General features: G+C 42.1%; 1 protein-coding gene across 8 annotated transcripts in view; it reads left to right on the forward strand.

Moving 5' to 3' along the window:
• ARSG (arylsulfatase G) overlaps positions 1-21,003 on the forward strand; it is a 2,325,381-nt gene that overhangs the window by 2,233,222 nt on the left and 71,156 nt on the right. For all 8 annotated transcript variants that reach the window (XM_086930959.1, XM_086930958.1, XM_086930961.1 and 5 more), the window contains one exon: positions 16,968-17,058. In XM_086930959.1, the coding sequence (XP_086787085.1) occupies positions 16,968-17,058 (91 nt within the window). The remainder of the gene's footprint in view (positions 1-16,967; positions 17,059-21,003) is intronic.

A 21,003-nucleotide genomic window follows, 5' to 3' on the forward strand; every position in this document is an offset into this window, starting at 1 on the left:
AGATATATATATTTGTTTTTTGCGGACACAGGTTTGACAGTATGGAGCCTTGCAAAGCTCAAGAGGAATTAAAGTTTCAACTGATTGTCACTTTAAGGGAATAATTTCCCCTTCTTTGCTGGTCATTTACATACTTTTACTGATAGTTTTCGTTCTGTGATTTGTAAAGTTTAGTAGGTTATATTTGTAGGTCTGTGTCAGCCAACACCATGTGATTGAAATAAGATTATATGTATAATATACTTATTAATAGAGGTTTTCAGCTATCTATCTTAATCCATTCGTCTATTATTGCATCATTTACATTGTTGTTCACTCCTACATGATGCAGCCTGGTCAGTGGGCCAGCCTACTTCAGTAATTGGCTTACTTCCCTGTGATTGACAGCATTCTGCCCTTTTACAAGAAGCAAGTCCAGACACAAATTTGTTGTCTACAGTGCCACAGACTACTATGGAATGTGTGCTTTTTGATCCCTAAAATCATTTTTGTTTTTAGCCTTTGTTGTTTTATTGATAAGGGCTATGCACAATATAAGCACTAAAAACACCAAAAGGTCAGCTGCCAATGCCAGCACTTTGGGCTTTGCCAGTGCTTGGTTAATGTTGTCTGTTTGTTGGGAAAGTGCAGTTAGACATGGGCCTCTCTCTTCCCGAAGTGAAATGATGAATAGTCAAGTTCATCTCTAAAATAAGCATAAGGGACAATCCTCACTTTCCACAATATAATCAGGCACAGAGCTTTCCCTTCTCGCAACATAATAAGGGAAGGACTCCTCACTTGCCACTATATAATTGAGGGCAGACCTCTTGCTGTCAAAGTTTTATCATGAACAGAACCCTTCAGAGTTCTTGTGAAGAAATACTCTCCGTCTAAAATGAGGTGCTCTTAAGGTTGGTCCTAGTATTTATTGCATCAGACCTAGGACTTTGAGCAGTGGCGGCTGCTTCCGGGAAGCAGCAGTAGGACCGGGAAAGAGGGTGGTTTGAAAAACAAAATAAGTTACCTGCCAGTAGGCTGGCTGGCCATCTTCTGCCTCTCTTCCGTCCTCTCTGTTCTCTTCCTGGCTTCTTCTCTGCAAACAGGATGCAGGAAGCAACTGGGCTTCCAGGGTCACCATAGCAATCGCAGCGCTGCAGTGCAGCATTGTGATTGGTCTGAGCACTGTGGTTCTGCGCTCAGCCAGGGAATGGGAGCCTGGGCATGTCCTCCACCCAGGCTGTAATGCAGCCTGGGTGGGGATCATGCAAAGTGTTCATGAATGTTTGGCCAGTGCCAGAGGGCCGGCCAAACATTGATGCACACTTACATAGTGCACACCACAGAGCAGATCCGCCTGCCAAGACACTGTAGCAGGAACAAATAAAATGATAATAAAGTCGAGTTATTATCAGGCAGGCACTTTTTTATTTGTCCTTTTTTTCACTGCGAATAGCGTTGAAGTTGTGCTCCTCCGCCTTGGCGGAGGAGCCGCCACTGACTTTGAGCCATTGAAAAAGACTGAAAAACAGTGGGAAAGAGAGAAAAGAGGTTTGAAAAAGAATCCACAATAGGGAGGTAATGGATCAGAGAGTGTAGGGCCTCCATAGCAATTACATCCTTTTTGCTCAGTATATCACCAGGTTGCCCAAGCATATGCCCATTGAGGCCAGTGACACTTTCTGTAGTATGGCCCCTGATGTCTGAATTAAATATGTTAGATTCACCTAATACCAATCTTTTTTTATTATAGATGACTGATGTTGGTGACTGGATGGACTAAAACTGCAAGTGCTGGGGTCTATGTGTAATCGTCTGATCAGACGCTGATATTCTAACAGGTCCACTCAGTCTTTTAGCCTTCCAAATTTGATAACATGAGCCCAACGTGTTGGATAGAATTGCACATATGTTATTATCACCAATGAACCAATATAGTAGTGAACAAATGTGTGCACAGACAAACTATGGCACAGTAATAGAGGCCAGAACAAGGTACTAGAATCTTTGTCTTGTGTGCCAAAGGGTCCTTGATCCAGCCAGTTGGAACTCGAGTTTTGGAAATAGTATTTCTCTATCATGTCCTTCTGGCTAACCTAGTAGGGCTTGCTTTAGTCTGGGCAGGAGAATTTTGGGCAAACCACCATCTTTCCTAGTGCTGGTGTTGTGGTTTTAGGTGATCATAGTGACTTCTCAAGTTTTCTGGGTATTTATTGTCACACATTTAGCTGTGTTCTGTTCTGAGGAAGCACCTGTATGTGTTTGGCTTAGACAGTTATTACAGGCTAGCTAAGACAGAGATTTGTCTTTTGTTCCAGATGATTTCCACTCTAGTAGCTATGTTTTGTGATGTCTTAAGATGGTTCACCTAGTGTTCTGGAAGCCCTCAGAAATGGAGTTGATAGTATCCATTTTAGATTTTAGCATTGACTGTAGTCCCAATGATAGAGACATGTGGACTGGGGGAAATGAAAGCAAAGGTTTACTTAAATGGAAGAGTTGGTAAAAGTGAGTTAAAGTGTTCTTTGTTACCACTATCGCATTTGTAGAGTAGGTCTCTGTAAAGATTCCCTTCTCTGTTTCTGGAATGGTGGGCAAAGGAGAATAGGACATTGAACATCAAGGGTGGCAAACAGTGGTAAGTTGAGCGTAGGTGGTATAGAGGGCCACTGAGGTTGGTTTCACTTTTACTACGCTGAGTTTCAGTCCACTTAGGTTCATTCATTTCTTAATTGTCGCAAAGTTCTCAGAGACAGAGGAGAATTCATCCTTTGAACCAACCATTAAAGTTGTATATTGCTATGTAAAAGTGAAATGATGGGACATTGGTCTCTCTGTATGGTCATCAGGTGAAGCATGAACATATTAAAGAGAATGTTCTAGGTGATTGAACTTTGGTGAACCCTGAAGATAACTAGAACAGGTTTTCAAATAAAAGGTTGACATTCCTTTTAATATTCATGTATCTTGCTTAAACGGACTTCTGATTCCAATGATTCCGAGATAGAACTTGGACCATAGACCTTGGATTTTATAAAGGATATTCATTTTGAGAATGGGTGTTGTGATTACCCAAAAGAATGGATCTCATTTAATTGACCACTGAATGTTAGAAAGAATGAGTTACCGCATTGGAATAAAAAATGTTCCACTTAGTTCTCTGTTACAGGCACATTACCACCTTCTTTGCCTTCATCTTTCCTGTCCCTTCTTCTTTTTGTAACTTTTATTAGGGTCATATCGATTAGGTATACAATAAATATATAATAACAATTCATTAATGCATATATTCAAAAATGTGTAAGCACACAATGATCCGTACTAAATACAAATATGTATAACATAAATATAGGGTGCAATGTACAAAACTATATACAAAGTGAGGGACAATTTAAAAAAAGAATATTTAGTGTAATTTCCCAAAAGTTCAATACATTTTTGAAGAACAAAGAATCAGTGACATCAACCTACCAGGAGGTACTGGGTCCCAGGAAACGCAAGCATAAAGAATGCATCTCTACCGAGACTCTCTGAAATATTCAAGTGAGCAAGAAAAAGAAAGCTGCAGTCAACATCAGGCAAACAAGTTCAGAAAAAGGGAAAGCTCAAGGAGAATACACCAAAACCAACAAGGAAGCAAAGAGAAGACTAAGAGCAGACAAGCGAAGATTCATCTATGGTCTTGCCACAGATGCCCAGGAAGAAACAAGCCATGGAAACTTGAAAGAACTAAGAGCAGACCACCTTTTTCTAAACATACATCAATCACTACATAACCTCAATGTCAAGAATGAGAATAATGAGTAAAAGATGAGAGGATAAATATTGAAACAAAAAGTAGTACGTTTATAAAGATGTCGCCTAGGATGGCACAATATTGCAGTGCGATTGGTTGGGGTGAGATGTTGCCCCAAAATAAAGATGCTATCTCAAACCAAGACATGCTGTATCTATTACATGGGTTCAGCCTGCCCTAAGGCTCCCCATTTGCTGGTGCAATCATCACTCTTCAACTCTTAACCCTTTCGATGCTGATGACGAGCTCAGCTCGTCATCACCCACGGGTGGCGTGTGCTGATGACGAGCTGAGCTCGTCATGTAACGCGGCTTTTAAAAAAAAGCCGCACAGCGCAAAAATCGCTGCAGCAGCGATGCGGTTAAACTCCATTCGTCCATGGCATGCACACGTCATGACTCTTCCTGCGTTGAGCCTTTCCTGAGAGCACCAGCCAATTACTTATCTCCTTACATAGTGGCCATTTTAGGTACTCATTTCAAGACTACATTTTTCATTGGTTAACCTCTTAAGCGCTGCTGACGGCCAACGGTCGTCACGAGCGCTACCTCCCCAGTGCTGCGCACGACCATTGGACGTCCATTCAGCACTAGTTCCAATGGACAGCGCAGCACTGGGGAGGGATATTTGCGAAGCAGCTAAGGTGTTAACACTGCTGTGCACAATGAGTGCAGGTGCGCTCTCTCATGGATCTTAAAACTGCTTTTTTATTGTTGTCTTGTGCTTTTCTCTCAACACATTACTGCCTTAGGTTGTTTTCGATGTGTGGCGTTTCCGTTGTTCAGCGTGCGCCGCTGCTTCAATGGGCAAAGTGGTTTCACAAAGAAATTGGAATTGCAACAGCACGCTGCCTGTCATTTAAAGAGCAGTTTTTCAGTAGGGAGAGCTTACTTCTGACAGCGCCTAATGCTGCGTTGGCTAAAACACTGCTTCCAAGTTGTTAAAATGTAAATAGGAGCACTCAGTCAGATCATATTGGAAGCAAGTCTGCCTATAAAACCCAAAGTGAGATCAAAGTAGGGACTAAGAGTGGCTGCATGTGAGACGGGGAAACTTGGGGTATATGCTGCAGAGGGCTGCAGTCTTCTCTGCAAGTTTCGTCGTCAGCCAGCAGAAACATTCCGTTTATTCGTATACCTTCTGACTCTGCATACATGTTCATGTTTAACAGCATGAACGCCGTAATAATAATAATGATTTATTTTTAACCGTATTTTTGTAGTTTCATAGCATTGCCACACGTCTTGAAGATACTATTTTTAACAACCCAGGCACTAATAAAATACCACCTGGCCCTTTGTCGAGGAGAGGGTTTACTTCATAAATCATGCTACAAACAGTAAATTGCTGAATTCAGTTTGTTTTCTTTATAAGCACAATGGACTGGCAACTATAGTAGACTTTTATGCACATGGTATTTCAGAACTAGAAGCACAGTGATATCATATTATAAATTTATATAATGCGCCCGGACAGCCGGGGATTCTTCAAAGTGCTGGGGGCTTTGTTCATTGTTTTTTTATTCAAACTCCTGTGGCCTTGCACCCTCACACTGCAGTGAGCATTTAATTGTCCCTTGCCACCACCACTGGGGCTCTCTGCAGGTAGGGCCTTTCACTGCACAGCATGGCCTGCACAGAAGTGGCCTCTCACTCTATGCACCGCCTGTTCAATAAGACATTAACATCACCCACTTTTTTCAGAACGTAAATGTGGGTCAAAAGGTTGGCATGTGTATGGAAATGACTGGCAACTGTGAGGTACTACACAATAGACATGTTGATAACCATCAAAGTTGTTTTACACTTATCTGATCTCATAAAACCTGTAACATATGTTTCTTTTATTATATTGGATTATACCATAATTGCATATACATGTGTGCTGCTTTCGTGGACATTCTCCCAAGGGCAGGGTGACATATTGCACATTTGTTAACACGTGTGATTTCTACATCTACACAGTTGTCCACTGCCCCCATACTGTGGCCAAAACGCACCCAGACATTTTCTTTCTCTGCCATACTGCTACCACAGATTCATAAACCACAATGTCTCCTGGGTCACACCATCTTGCTCTCTGTTTCACTCTAAGAATGCGGAGCAGAACACATATATGCTGGTATAGGCAAAGCATTGCAACGCAATTCAGGTATCTCTCTGATGGTAAACTGCACAGCTAGATGAAAGCATTTGTTATAGATCTCTGCTCTTGACGGCGCGCATGCGCTGTCTCGAACTGAGACATGCTGCATTTACTACATGGGCTACAGCTTGCCCATAGGCATCCCATTTGCTGCCACCATTGTCACTCGTCATTCTTCAATTCTATCAACATAATTCCACAGTACACCATGCCACATATTTCCACAACACAACTTCACATCACATCACACCATTCCACAACAGACATTTCCAATCCAACACATCTCTCCCTTGCACTTCCACTGACATTTTCATCTCTACCCACACACCCACTGCCCCTCACATCTCCCAATACCACTGCCCCCTCTAATCCCTCCCCCACACACCCTGTCTCCACTCTGTACTGCCTGCTCACACATTCTACCTTCCTGTACCTCCTTGCCCCCTGCACTGGTCCACCTCTCACTTCCACCCCAGGTACTCCTTCCCTCTATTGCTCTCTCTCGTACTCTCTCACCCCTCTCCCGCTCTCTCACCCCTCTCTCCCGCTCTCTCACACAATCTTCCCTCCTCTCTCATACGGTTCACTTCAGGTCTTCAAGCACAGTTTCTTTCCCGTGCCTTTCAAACTTTTTGCCCCATTTGTATATCTCACATAGCTGAGGAAGATAGTGGGAACCTATTTAAAATATGCTCTCAGTTTATCTTTTCGAGAACCTTCCATACCCACTATGAGAAACCCATGAGAGTAAATAGGTTTCTCTCAAACTTGGTTCATCAATTCCCAGCAGAGGAGCATCATTTGTCACAGGGTAAAATCACCTTAAAAACAACTCAATTCCTAAAGTTAATATGGTATCATCAACTAATAATGTATATTGTGACTAAAATCTGTTATCACCCTTAATATGTGCTCCTTCTTACTTACATTTGAGTGAGTACCATATCCCAAATTCCTGTAATGGCTGCTGCAACATGTTGCCCATGTTTTTGCTAGCCAATCTAGATTGACTAGTTCCCTTTAAACTAGCAAATCAGAGCATATCAGTTAAAATATACTTAACTTTTTTAACCCCTTCATGCCCATCCTGACGCCCTCTTTAAATTCATATTTCTCAAAAATGGCTGAACAGATTTACACCAAATCACAAACAAGCATGTTTTCTGATGTAAAGGTCTAATGTTTTGCCAAATGTTTTGTTCAGTATCGGAGAGCAAAATTTCCTGTGGAAATGAATATGGGAAACCAATGTTTTGGCACTACCCTTTTCCTTGGACCCCTGCTTAAAGGATCAACATACATCTTTCCAGGAAGGAACTGAGGTGAATGAACTAATTTGTTTTGGAAAGTTTTGGTGAATGTTGTGTCACCTGTTATGTCAAGTGCTGGGGCAGGGCCAGGCTTCTTGGTGCAATGGTTTGAGATCAACATGCACACTGAAACCTAGACGAGTGTAGATAATGTACACAAACTTTGATAAAAACTGCTCGGGTTCATGACCCTTTGCTAAAAAATACTCCAGTCCTGGATGTGCCTGCATTTACTAGTGCAGTTATCAATAGCATTGACCCTGCTTGTGAAAGTCACCAACTAGGGAAGTACACTGACAACTTACATGTGTATGATTTTCCTTATGTGCTTGATAGTTTATGCAACTTTTTGTGATGTATTTTTTTCCTCACTGGGAGCTGGTGTATGGTGGAAATGCCGTAGATACATGGTTCTTCCTTATAAGTTTCAAAGGGATCCTGGCATTCACATTTCTCATCAGTCTATTTAAAATAAAGGGTCAGATTCCAGTGTATACAGTAACGCTATAATCCAGCAGCAAAGAGATAAAAGCATGCACAGACCTGACTCTGTGAGGAGAAGAATGGCAGAATCGCTTGAGGCCTTGGAGGCCTTGGTAGATTTAAAAACAAGCTTGTGACATAGACCTGATATGGGGGATATCAAGGGAGTTTACCAGTTCTGTGTTATTAAAAAAGAAGAAACACAGCAGAATGCCAGCATGTTTCAGCCATGATGGAAGTAGAAGTGGGCGTAAATCGTGTAATTTGTAGTTGTGTAATTACATGAAATTCTAGGAATATGACCTGGAATCACACAAGTAAGCATGAGCGAATTTTGCGAATCTGGCGTTCGCGAATTTTGCGAATTTGCGAACTCGCAATCCGCAAAATCCGCGAATTCTCACGAATTTGCGGATTTCTTTTTGTGTTCGCAAGGATTTCTGCCAGTTTGCGAGGGTTTTGTACAAGTTCGCAGTTGCAAACTTACATGTCGGCTCGCAACGGTCGCGATTATGTTGTTTCTACGTCTGGTTCATCATCACAGGTTCCCAGCACCCTCTGTTTCACCCCTGACACCCTCTGTTTCACCCATGCCACCCTCTGGTACATCAATGCCACCCTCTGGTTCATCATCACTGTAGATTACGGGGGGAAAAACAAGCACACCTGCCCTGCTTCAACTGACATGAATTAATTTGGGGTTGATTTATTAATGTGTCACTGTTTTAAAATTCCAGTCTGGCACCTGCTTCCTTATCTGTAATTTGCTTTCTGTTGTAGTGCAATTTTTTTCCCAGGACCTTTGTGGCCTACTTGTAGCTATTCTATGAGGCTGCTGTGAGGGTCAGAGCAGGGTCATACAATTGTTGCAACTAGCAACTGAACTCTGGAGGGGCCCCAGTCAGGAAGCACTACAGGGAATTGTTACTAATGATGAGTTTGAACTTTTGAACCTGCTGAATGCTTTCACTTTTGCAAAACTCGTTTTTCTGCAGAACAGCATTACAGCAACTGTAATGCCCCAAACAAGCTTACTCGTGAAAGTTGATTTCTAATCCAAAAGTGATCCAAAGAAAGTCAAAAGGCCTCAAATCCAAAAAAGTGCAGGCAAATGTCAACCTGAGGAGTTATTCTGATAAAAATCATCATTTTCAGAAGGTCTATGCTGCTTGCTAGTGGATTTCTTGTGCAGAATCGCAATTTTTGTAATTTCGCGAGTGCGAGATTGTTGCTGCCCGCCGCACCTACATGTTCGCAATTGCGAACTTACACCGCACGCCGCAAAATTGTATCACCAAGAAAAAAAAATCCGCTGCGTGCGAATTTGCGGATTTTCGGTAAATTCGCGAGCGTTCGCGGATTGCGAATTTACCGAAAATCCGCAAAATTCGCGAGCGGAACGGATTTTCCGCCCATGCTTACACACAAGTAAAGTAACGCAGCATTTAGCTCTATTTTCTTAATGCAAAATGCACCTTGCGTCCAAAATGGGCTCAAGGATGCATTTTCCACTAAGTAAATAGTGCTATACAGAACATGAACAGCAGCAGCCGCACATGCTCGCTATGATTGTTGTTGTTGCACCAATATGGTTGAATTGTTGTGCAAATTACTCATAATCAAACAAACTGGCATAATCCCAATACTTTTCAGTAATTTCACGTCAAAAGAAAAAGGCAAAAGTACTTTGATTACTCAGCATAATAAAAATGTTGTCCAGGCCTAGATAAAAACAGTTGATATCCAGGGCCGGACTGGTAACTAAATACCCCCGGCCCTGGCATAGTGCTCAGCCGGCCCCACTCGCCTCCGGGGGGTTGTGGGTGCAGCCGAGCTCTTTGCCAGGGCCGGTTATCGGGCAATTTTGTTACAGGGCCGATTTTGCCGCTATGATGCAAAAACGACCCTGTAACAAAAACGGCCCCCTTGGGTCCCAAACCGGCCCCCCGCCCGTGCGGAACACCGGGGGATTTCCCAGTGCCCGCTACGGCCAGTCAGGCCCTGATGATATCGATGGTGTCAGATGCTGCCTCTAAATCAAGTAGCACTACAGCAGTAACGCGCCACCATTGATTACCATTTGCATACCATCCAGGGCTGCAGCCAAAGCTAATCTCTACCCCTCCAAAGCTGAAAGCTTGCCTTGACATGGCACTGACAGCTATTTTAATAATGTAATTCTAGGTTGAATGGTGCATAGTTGTACAAGTAGAGAGCAGTAAAGTGCTTAATTTGGCCCGGTGTTGCCAGTGTTCAGCATTAGCTCTTATGTGCAAACATCGGCAGATATTTAGGAGTCCCACCACATGGGGGGATGCTGTGGGCATATTTTATTTTGTTTAGCAGAAAAAATCACTGGAGCTTTTAACTATTTAATATCTTTTAAAAAAACTTTTACAACTAGCACTTTAAGGCCATCCCTACAGTTTGAGGTGACCTAAAATAGCCCAAAATGACACACTACTATGAGTGTGCTTATTATTAAGAAATGTGGACACTGGCATTTGGCAGCAGTGGCAGGAGCTGTGACTGACGCTAGCTGCAAGGAACTTCTGTGAAATACCTTGGTACCTGGCACTTCATGTTTTACAAATTAAACACTGGGTCAGTTGCGAAATGGCCTTGATTAAGGTTGGTATTTTCAACAGAAAAATAATACTGTCTCCTTAAATTGTTCAGATATTGTTCCGGAGCTCAACAAGATGGAGGAGTTGTGCAAACTTCACAATTTTGTAACTTTGGGAATTTGCAGTAAGCATAATATACTCCCCGCAGGTGGCATCTACAAGACCACAGCTATGCTCTATCAGTCTCACCAGCAGTAGGACAACTCTCCCTAGGTGTATTGCCTTCAGTGCTGTGCAAAACAAGTTTTTGCACGTTTCCTGTGTGAGAAAATGAAGATTGCCGACATATGCTATTATCTGATGGACATAGAATTTGAATCCTGGGAAAGCTAAATTAACCACTGCAATGAGTAATTCCAAAAACGGTTATTGACAATATTAAAAAAGTCAGAATAGTAGTACGAAATGCTACATGAAACAATAGTTATTATAAGTGACAGTCCAATTCTGGGGTAGTGTGGAGGATCCCTCTTTATATCTTGGTGTAAAAAATTCCCCAGACACCTTGAAGTGGTGGGAGATGGATTTAGACTCCTTCGCCCAGCATCCCATTTTTCTCTCATCTAGGGGGCTCGAGGTTTGGGAGGATTATTGGGCCACTAACAAATATTAACGTATCTATGATCTTCACATATTAAACTTCTGCTTAACACTTAGATCAGCTTTCAAAATAATAGGGTGATTCATAATGAATGTTGTGAAGCATATAAAAAGGTGGAAAGTAAGGAAGAAGTAGTAAAGATATAAATACCTCTTTTGTAAATCACAAATGGGTGGATCTTAAAAGAACCTTTGTTTAGTGCTGGTTTGTATTTTTTTGATTTTGTATTTTATTTTGTGTTTACTTTTTCTAATTTGCCATCAACGTTAGACGCAAAAGGAAACTTTCAATCTAGAACTGGAAAGTTTTAGAATCATAAATAAACTGTGAGCCCAGCCCAGATTCTGTTGCCACCCATCAGTTTCACAATGCAACCAGTACAGTGACCATTACTTTCACTCTTCGCTTCCTCCTGAATCACATTCACCTATCAGTCTCTGATGTTTGCCATTTTTCATCACCCTAGCCTGTTGTTCATGCTTTCTTCTGAAACTTTTAGTAGGTGTCCTGTATTGTCTTTCCTGTGCTTTCTGCATATGTGTTTTCACTTTTCATGCTCAATGCAAGTATATGTCTAACTGCAGACTATTTGTCGGAGTCTGCAGGCTCACAGCTCAAAGTCCCACTGCTGTTACGGTTTTGGTGGTTGGGATATAGGGATATGAACCTGCATATTACAGGGATGAGTCTGCGGTAATCCTACATATTTGTTAGGCTGAGTGCACTGTAAATGCACACTGTCAATACCAAGATGGGCCTAGGTATCTACTAAATAATCATTTTCAGGAAAAAGTAATGTTTTTGAAAATATTGAAAGTTGCTTTCAAGTGCCTAAAGGCATGGACCCTGGATAGCAGTCTGTAGACCCCCAAACAGGAAGTACTGACTCTGCTCATGTCTTGCAAGCATTGACAGTCTGTTGACTAAAATAGAGTAAGCAAAGAATATTATTGGTTAAAATGTATGCATTCCTCCTTCCCACATAGAGATCCTTAGATCGCATTTCAAACTACTGCACAGGAAATTACATGACAGCTGTTACACTATGGAAATGATCTAGAGCTACTGACCCAGGCTTATTTTCACTTCTTCAGAGGATTTTCTCCAACATACATCAGGGTCTTAGGAAACAGTACCATGAACCGGGAATAACAGGAGAAAAATTAAATGAGGCTGAAAAATAACCTAAGGAATCTATTGTTTGGATTTTTTATTCAATTCGGAAGAAGCAAAGAAACATAAACCAGACATGTCACATGACCAAATCCTCATTCCACACACAACTGGCGAGTACAGTGGTTGGCACTTCTACACTGACCAGGTGCCTCAACGCCAAACATAAAAGTGATTTTTGAGAAGAAAAGTTTAAAAAAAATACATAATGAGAAAGACCAGTCATCAACATCCTGGTCACTATGACTACATTTTTAGATCAAGATGTGCCAACTAGCATACTGCATACTGAAAAAGAAGCCATTTTTGTCAAATGGTATCAAAATCTACTGCTTGACCTGTGCCAGTATATATATATATATATATATATATATATATATATATATATATATATATATATATATATATATATATATATATATATATATATACATATATCCACCAGAAATCACGCTCAGCTCCGCAGCGCAACCCAGACCACACCAGCAGTACCTTTAAAATGGTTTTATTTCAGAAAAAGGCATAACGCGTTTCGAGTCTCATGACTCTTCATCAAATGCCAACAGCTGCATCAGTGGGTTCGTTTGGCATTTTAAAATAACGTAGCTTTATAAACATTAAGAAGGGACTCAGTCCAATTATTTCCAATTTAAAGGGACAGTTCAGTCTTTGTAGTTTTGCTCTGTTTTGATCACCGTTTTCTTTTCCAAACTGCAAGGTTAAGTACACGTTCTTTAATTAGGTTCATATTGACCCCCACATTGGTTTTATATTCATGTTTCCTTGCAGTACAGTCTTAGGGCTTTAACATCCATTACACGGGACTACAATTCCCAAAGTACCTTTAGGCTGCCCTTCACTTTCCTTACTGGAGTCTCAATGTCGATCTTGGCAAAACCATGCTTTCTGCGCCGTGTTTGGAGTGCAAATCATGCCCTTGAAAGGAAAGTTCCAATTCTCTAACACAGTGCGTAGGCTCAGTCTCGCTACCACAATGCAGCTTACTTCCTTTCCGCTGTTGAAGGTACGCCGTGCTTCGGACAATTCCTCCGCAAATCCTAGCTGCTGACAAAATCCATTCACTTTGCTGAGGCGGGCCTCACCAGGTGGCCCTTCCATTCTAACTCTGTTTCAGAGACTTTCGCAGCCGGGGGACGCTCTTTAAACAAGCTCCATGCTTCTGTTACCAACTCAGACATGAGAGCGTCTCTCCCTCACGGACCGGGGCCTGGTATGAAGTGTGTCAGGCACTCCTATGAAATCCACCAGAAATCACGCTCAGCTCCGCAGCGCAACCCAGACCACACCAGCAGTACCTTTAAAATGGTTTTATTTCAGAAAAAGGCATAACGCGTTTCGAGTCTCATGACTCTTCATCAAATGCCAACAGCTGCATCAGTGGGTTCGTTTGGCATTTTAAAATAACGTAGCTTTATAAACATTAAGAAGGGACTCAGTCCAATTATTTCCAATTTAAAGGGACAGTTCAGTCTTTGTAGTTTTGCTCTGTTTTGATCACCGTTTTCTTTTCCAAACTGCAAGGTTAAGTACACGTTCTTTAATTAGGTTCATATTGACCCCCACATTGGTTTTATATTCATGTTTCCTTGCAGTACAGTCTTAGGGCTTTAACATCCATTACACGGGACTACAATTCCCAAAGTACCTTTAGGCTGCCCTTCACTTTCCTTACTGGAGTCTCAATGTCGATCTTGGCAAAACCATGCTTTCTGCGCCGTGTTTGGAGTGCAAATCATGCCCTTGAAAGGAAAGTTCCAAATCTCTAACACAGTGCGTAGGCTCAGTCTCGCTACCACAATGCAGCTTACTTCCTTTCCGCTGTTGAAGGTACGCCGTGCTTCGGACAATTCCTCCGCAAATCCTAGCTGCTGACAAAATCCATTCACTTTGCTGAGGCGGGCCTCACCAGGTGGCCCTTCCATTCTAACTCTGTTTCAGAGACTTTCGCAGCCGGGGGACGCTCTTTAAACAAGCTCCATGCTTCTGTTACCAACTCAGACATGAGAGCGTCTCTCCCTCACGGACCGGGGCCTGGTATGAAGTGTGTCAGGCACTCCTATGAAATCCACCAGAAATCACGCTCAGCTCCGCAGCGCAACCCAGACCACACCAGCAGTACCTTTAAAATGGTTTTATTTCAGAAAAAGGCATAACGCGTTTCGAGTCTCATGACTCTTCATCAAATGCCAACAGCTGCATCAGTGGGTTCGTTTGGCATTTTAAAATAACGTAGCTTTATAAACATTAAGAAGGGACTCAGTCCAATTATTTCCAATTTGAAGGGACAGTTCAGTCTTTGTAGTTTTGCTCTGTTTTGATCACCGTTTTCTTTTCCAAACTGCAAGGTTAAGTACATGTTCTTTAATTAGGTTCATATTGACCCCCACATTGGTTTTATATTCATGTTTCCTTGCAGTATATATATATATATTAATGTGAACTGTACAACACCATTTGTTCACAGTTAGTGGATGTTCATAGTATTGACAACCTCAAGTGTTTACTTTGTTGTTACTCTGCCAGCTTCTTCACACCTTTACACATTTTCTAAAACTGCAGTTGTTAAGTTTACAATATAGTTTATTTAAGTAAAAAAAGGGAAACTCTAAAAAAAAATCTAAAACATGAAAAACAAAAAGCAACTCTTTGTAAAGCCAATGTCTCTCTTTAACCCTTTCGATGCTCATGACGAGCTCAGCTCGTCATGATGCACAGTTGAGCTGTGCTGATGACGAGCTGAGCTCGTCATGAATCATGCACTCAATCATTTTCCAGCACAGGGGGGGAAAACGCCTAGCAGCCAAGGTGTTATACTATGGAATACTTGTTCTCTCTTAAAAGGTGGTAGGGACTAATATCTTGTGTGGTTATGATTTTTTGACTGTTGTTTTCACTACGAGTCACACTCATGAAATAATATATTTATAAGATATGGTCATAGCTTGTAATTAGATGCTACAGCATATGATTGAAAATCACTGAACACAGCAGAAAGTGAACTCTTTTGGCCAGGCCATGCATTAGCCCTGGATGCAGGGTGTGACTAAACAGATGAATCTTCGCCAGTCCTCTTACCATGAGAGAACTGTGAATAGCCTTCGGCTGAGCGTGGCTGGCGTTGACTGGAGGGCCAGGCTCTGCAGAGACCTGCATCTAATCTACAAGGCAACCAACTTCTATTATGCACAGCTGTCGGCCAGTCAAAAGCGGGAGTGGCTACATGGCCTGGGCCTGCCCCAAACACTTGCTGTGCTCAACCAAATTATATTCACAGTTTAACAATGCAAAGTAGGAGTTGCCTGCTCTGTAGTTTTTTTAGTTTGAGTTTGCAGTCCACAGGCCAGCCAAAGAGACCGTAGTCCTCCAAACAATTTCTACCGGTCTGCACACCTACCCTGGGGATTGTGGCTCCTGTACCAAAAATGGTGTTGTTTTTGTTTTTGAGAACCTGAATGATCTATTTTAGCTGCCCTTCTCCCACACACACTAGCCTGGCATCAGAGAAAGCTCTGTAGTCCAACCGTCAACTGACATTTTGCTATCACAGCCAACCAATCAATACATTCTGGTCCACGGATCCTGATAGAGGAAGAGAACACCCCACACTTCCTTGTCCAGTGGAATTGGCTTATTATTTTTTTAAAATTAGGCCTGGGACCTGAGTCTGCTAAATCGGGGAGCTTGCCACTCATTTTTTGAAAAGAATTAATAGGCAAAGTATATAAGCGAATAAACCTTTGAAGACTGCTAGAAACTTTTATGTAAAACTCTGGAACACCATTGAACAGATTTGCTCTAAACTGCACAAGTCACAATTCTGAGTATAGGTTAAGTCTCATGCCAAGTTGGTGTAAATCTCTTTTTGCTATAGTGGTTAGCAAAAATTGGTTTGAGGTGTTGAAATAGAAATGCAGCTTTTACTCCCCCTCCGGTAACCATTTGCTCAGAACAGGACTGCATGACTCGTCATTACCAAATTTATACAGTTGAACCAAATAAATGCAAAATTTCAAGCATATTTGTCAAAATGCCACAAAGGTACAAGCAAGTCAAAAAAGCCTTTTCAGTGAAAACTGAGACTTAAACATAACTTCTCTGTCGCTATTTCTGTTATATAGGTTTTAGATATAATTCTCCAGTTGGATCATCGGTGATGCTCTTGCATTCCTTACATGCATTACATTTAAATTTAAAGGAAAACCAAAAGTGCATGCATAGGCAGTCAAGGAGGTGTGTGTCCTCAATTTCAGAATATGAGGCTCCGCGATCTACAAAGCTGAAAATGTATTTACTTTTGTTAATAAAGATGTATGTTCGATAAAAAATCATAATGTCTGTACAACAATTGATAAAAACACCTAAAAATACACTTTAACATCAAAGATGCAAGTGAAAAATAACTAATATATTACATTAATGGCAATGGTCCCAGTGTGTGTAGCTACAGTTCGGTCAGACTTTCCATAGGAAAGGATTTTTGGTTTTCTTAATAACTTTGGCACATTTGATGAATCTGCATGGAACTTTCCAGCAAAAAGTTCCCCTGCTTTGGCTCATCAAGGAAAGTGTGGTGCTGATCCAGTAAGCACATGCGAAGAAAAATGGGAGTCCAAAAAGTGTGATTTCCTATTTTAATTCCAAGATGAATCTTTGGTCTCTGATACAGAGAGGGGTGCTAAATGGAATTAACTAGATTTGGCAAAAAGTTAGAACTTTACTCAGAAAGCGTGTTTGGGTGCAAATATATATATTTACCTATATATATCTAACAAATCTATACATATTTTCCTCCTGAACTAAGCTTGTAAAACATGTATCTTCTCTATTTCCAGGTACTCTTCCATCCCAACAGTGGGGCAGCTGGACAATTTGGAGATATCAAGACTGTCCGAATGGGTCAATACAAAGCGTATTACATGACCGGTACAGTGAGAATTACTACTTGTGCTTTGTTGTTCTGTGCATACATTTTATCAGTAGTGTCATATGTAAGATCATTAGCAGTGCATTACAGGCATCTTAGTTATGTCAATTAAACATATTTAGGGTCTTTAGTGTTTTTTGGTCTTGTTTTGTAACCATAATTGCACTGTATCTGTAGTTGTTTCAGTGTCTCCCTCTAACACAGAGTTACTGAATTTGTTTTTATTTTCATTTCTCAAGCCAGCACACAGGGCACGTTTAAGCTTTTCAGTAAGCCTTTCTCAAATGAAAAGAGCTGTGTTTAAGATTTATATACTAGCAATTAAACTTTGTGGTAATGTTCACGCTCTCTTCCCAATTTCAATATTGCAATTTCTGGACGAATGTCATTATTTATAATTCGCAAATCGGGAACAGGCAAGATTTCAGCACACTATGCCACAATTAGTTAATAAGAAGGAAACTGGCAGTCCTTTATGTTACTGGCAGATCTTATCTGCAGTCCTTGCAAGTTTAAAAAATAAAACTAATGTCTGCTTTCTCCATGTTATACCACTTGTAATTACCTTAAGTGGTGCCCAACTCCAAAGCAGTCCTTTTCCATGGGAGAGGGCAGGTCTCAGGTAAGGATTTCTGCCATGAGACAAATTTCATCCGACCCTCTCCGTTGTTGCTGCTCTCTTCCTTAGTTGTTCCATTTTTTTTTAAATATATAATTATATATATCTATATATATAGATATTACCTACTGGCGGTCGCCAGTAGGTAGTTATATTTAGGACCTATTTTCCATAGAAAATCTGCAACATTCTATTTGGAATAACTTTGGCACCGGTCGAAGAATCTTTGCGAAATTTTCAAAACGTATGGCCAGCTCCGGTCCACTCCAATCCTGAAGGTCTCGGGTTGATTCGTCAAGCAGGGCCAAGAAAAAAGGGGGGTCCCAAAACGTGTTTTCCCCATGCAATTTTCCATAGGAACCTTTAATCGCAGCTACAGCTCGAACTGCTGAACGGAATTACACCAAATTTGGTAAATAGGTAGTCGTCCTTGGTTCACACTCATGCCTTTTGGTTAAATGGTGTACATCTGTTCCATAGTTTTTTAGATATTAAAGGAAAAAAACATATATATCTGGGTGGAGCCTAAAGACACATCTCATTGTCAGATCTGATTGGCTGTCAGCACTTCATCCAAGAAGTGTTGGCAGCCATCTTAGGACCAATATACATGACAGCACCTCATTAAAAAGCATTGCAGTTAATATATGGTTTTAAGACTTTAGTCACATTATAAATCATTTGTTGATGGCACCATACTCATTTTAGGAATTGTGGTGTGTTGTAAGGTGATTTTACCATGTGAAAAAGCTTTCTGCTGGGATATCAAGAATCATGTTTGAGAGAAAACTATTTTCTCATGCTTTTGTCACAGAAGTTTGGAAGGTGATCTATAGGCTAAACTGAGAGCATATTTTCTGTAAATTCACATTATCTTTCTCAGTCATGTGAGAATGAAGTCTGATATTCTCAGTAAAACATGTACATCCAACAAGGGCAGAGACTGACAGTTGATTCCTTTGTGTTCTACTGCAGCTTCCCAGAGTGTTCTAAAGAACAACTAGAGTGCTAACAGCCTTACTTATGACAAAAGTATAGCACACCTGAAGCCATCTTGACTGGCATAAAGTGGTAACTCTTAAAACATTTAATTTAAAAAGGAACACAATGAGGGGGTTCATTTTGCCACAGAAAGTATGATTAGTGCTGCAGAAAGGAAAATTAGTTAGAACAACAGGAGAAATCCCATAGACCTCGTTGGGATGGGGGATATCGTGTAAGCAAAAACAGTTCCCAACAGGTATTATGTGAAGACAGTTTTGGAAATGTATGCAATATGCATTACAAAAAAGGAAGAAACAAGGAGTCAATTGATTTTTAACGAGGGTGGTATTATTTACCAAGAAGCAAAGGGGGAAATTTCACATGAAAATTAGGGCACATTTTGAGTGACTTCTCAAATCCTCTTCTATTTCATAAAAAAAAATTCTGACATGCAGACTGAAACATGTACTTTCAATACCAGCAGCAGACTTCCCTGGTGAGCAGTAGCTTTACTACAGTGATCTAATGAGCAACAAGAGTGCTAACATTCAGAATTTATGGCAAATGTGTGACACATCTGAATGCCTTCTTGATTGAACCAAAGTAAAACACTGAAAGTATTTCCTACTGAGGAGACTGTAGTAAATTAGAACATTAGGAAACTTCATAACAAATAAGTCTCCCAAGATGGCCACCAGAGACAAAAGAGCCCAAATGTTGCAGTAAGAAAAATTAGGGCACATTTTGAATTCTCAAATCCTCTTCTATTGGAAAGGGGCGACCACTCGGTCCCCCCGAACGTATGGCAGAGTACCTCGATCCCCCCGGGAAGCCATTTTGGGCGGGAGGCGCGTCTCGGCTGGTATGCCCGAAGCGGCGTAGCCGGGGCGCGCTCTTTCCCGCCCTAGAGTGGGCTGGCCTAGACACTGACGCGGCTGGCCACGCCCTCGGGGCAGGCAGGGGCGGGTTTGCGCCCGCCCTGAAGACGGATAAAAAGGGACGCAAGACCGGAAGACATCCTCTTGTTCCTGTGCTCTGAAGCTGCACCTCCTCGCTGCACGTGAGCTCGAGACGGAACGAAGAGCCAATTTTGAGCGTTGTAATCTTTCTTTTGTCTTACAGATACTCTGTCGGAGAAATGCCCAAGAAAGGCGGGAAGAGAATGACGACCGAACAGATGGTTCGGGTCCTCATGAAGGAGATGACTGAGCTGAAGAAGCGGGTAGCGGAGAGAGACGGGGAAGGGGGGCCGGAGCGTCCGTCGGCTGGAGCAGCTCCGGGAGGAAGAGCCAAGAGGCCAAGGAGGGGACCAGCTGGGGGAGACGCCCCGGTTCCCTGTACCCCGCTCGAAGCGCCAACCCCAGTACCAGTGGAGGGGAATCCGATTCCTGTGGTGGTCACCCCGGTGTCCAAAGAGGATATGCCGCCCGAGCTGGCAGCACAACTTGCAGCGTGGTTGGGCGACAGTAGTGAGGGCGCCACGGCTGCCGAGGCCCAGGCGCTGATGAAACAATTGCGTGAGAAACGGGATGCAGCCAAGGCGTCTGCGCCGGCTGCAGTAGTTGACAAGCCACAAGGGACGATTGCGACCGCAGATGCAGCGTCCAGTGCAGGTAAGCGGCCATTGCCGATTGCGAGGGATGAGTCAGCTCCCTCTCGTAGAGAAAGGTTGGGGCAACATGTGCCTTTGGCAATTAAGGAGAAGATTTGGGCGGGGGAATATGTGAACATCTTCTCGTTGCTTGTTGATCATTATGAGGTGGAGCATGTTAAGGGTCAGAAAGATCTTATGCATCCGAGTGTTTGGCGCGCAAAAATGGCCGCCTTTAAAGTAAATGAGACTATCGGTAATTGGGGCAACGCATGGGGAATTTTTACGTCGATCTTGGGTGAACGTAGGCCCGAGTTGCTTTCCGAATTGCCGACCTATCAGTCACGAATCATGGGGTACTCGACATCACATCAGGGTAACCATTGGTTCTGCTACGATAATCTTTTTAGAAAGGCAAAAGAGCATAATAAAAACTTAACCTGGGATTGTTATGATTCTTTGACATGGGATAAAATGAAGGAGACAGGTATGTTGAAAATGCCATTGGTAGGAAGCAATGTTGGCGAATCCTCCCGCCAATATGGGGGGACGCCCTTTCGGTCAGGCACGAGTACCGACGATTACTCGAGACCTGCCGGCAATACAGGGAAAAGGGGGTTCTGCTTCAATTTCAACAGAGGTAAATGTACCAGGCCCCAGGGATCGTGTAAATTTAAACATGAATGTAGTGGGTGCGGGTCGTCCCATCCTGAGTCCACGTGCAGAGCCAAAACGGGTGATAACGGGGGG

The sequence above is a fragment of the Lissotriton vulgaris genome, chromosome 7 (assembly GCF_964263255.1).
Source record: "Lissotriton vulgaris chromosome 7, aLisVul1.2, whole genome shotgun sequence".
NCBI lineage: Eukaryota > Metazoa > Chordata > Amphibia > Caudata > Salamandridae > Lissotriton > Lissotriton vulgaris.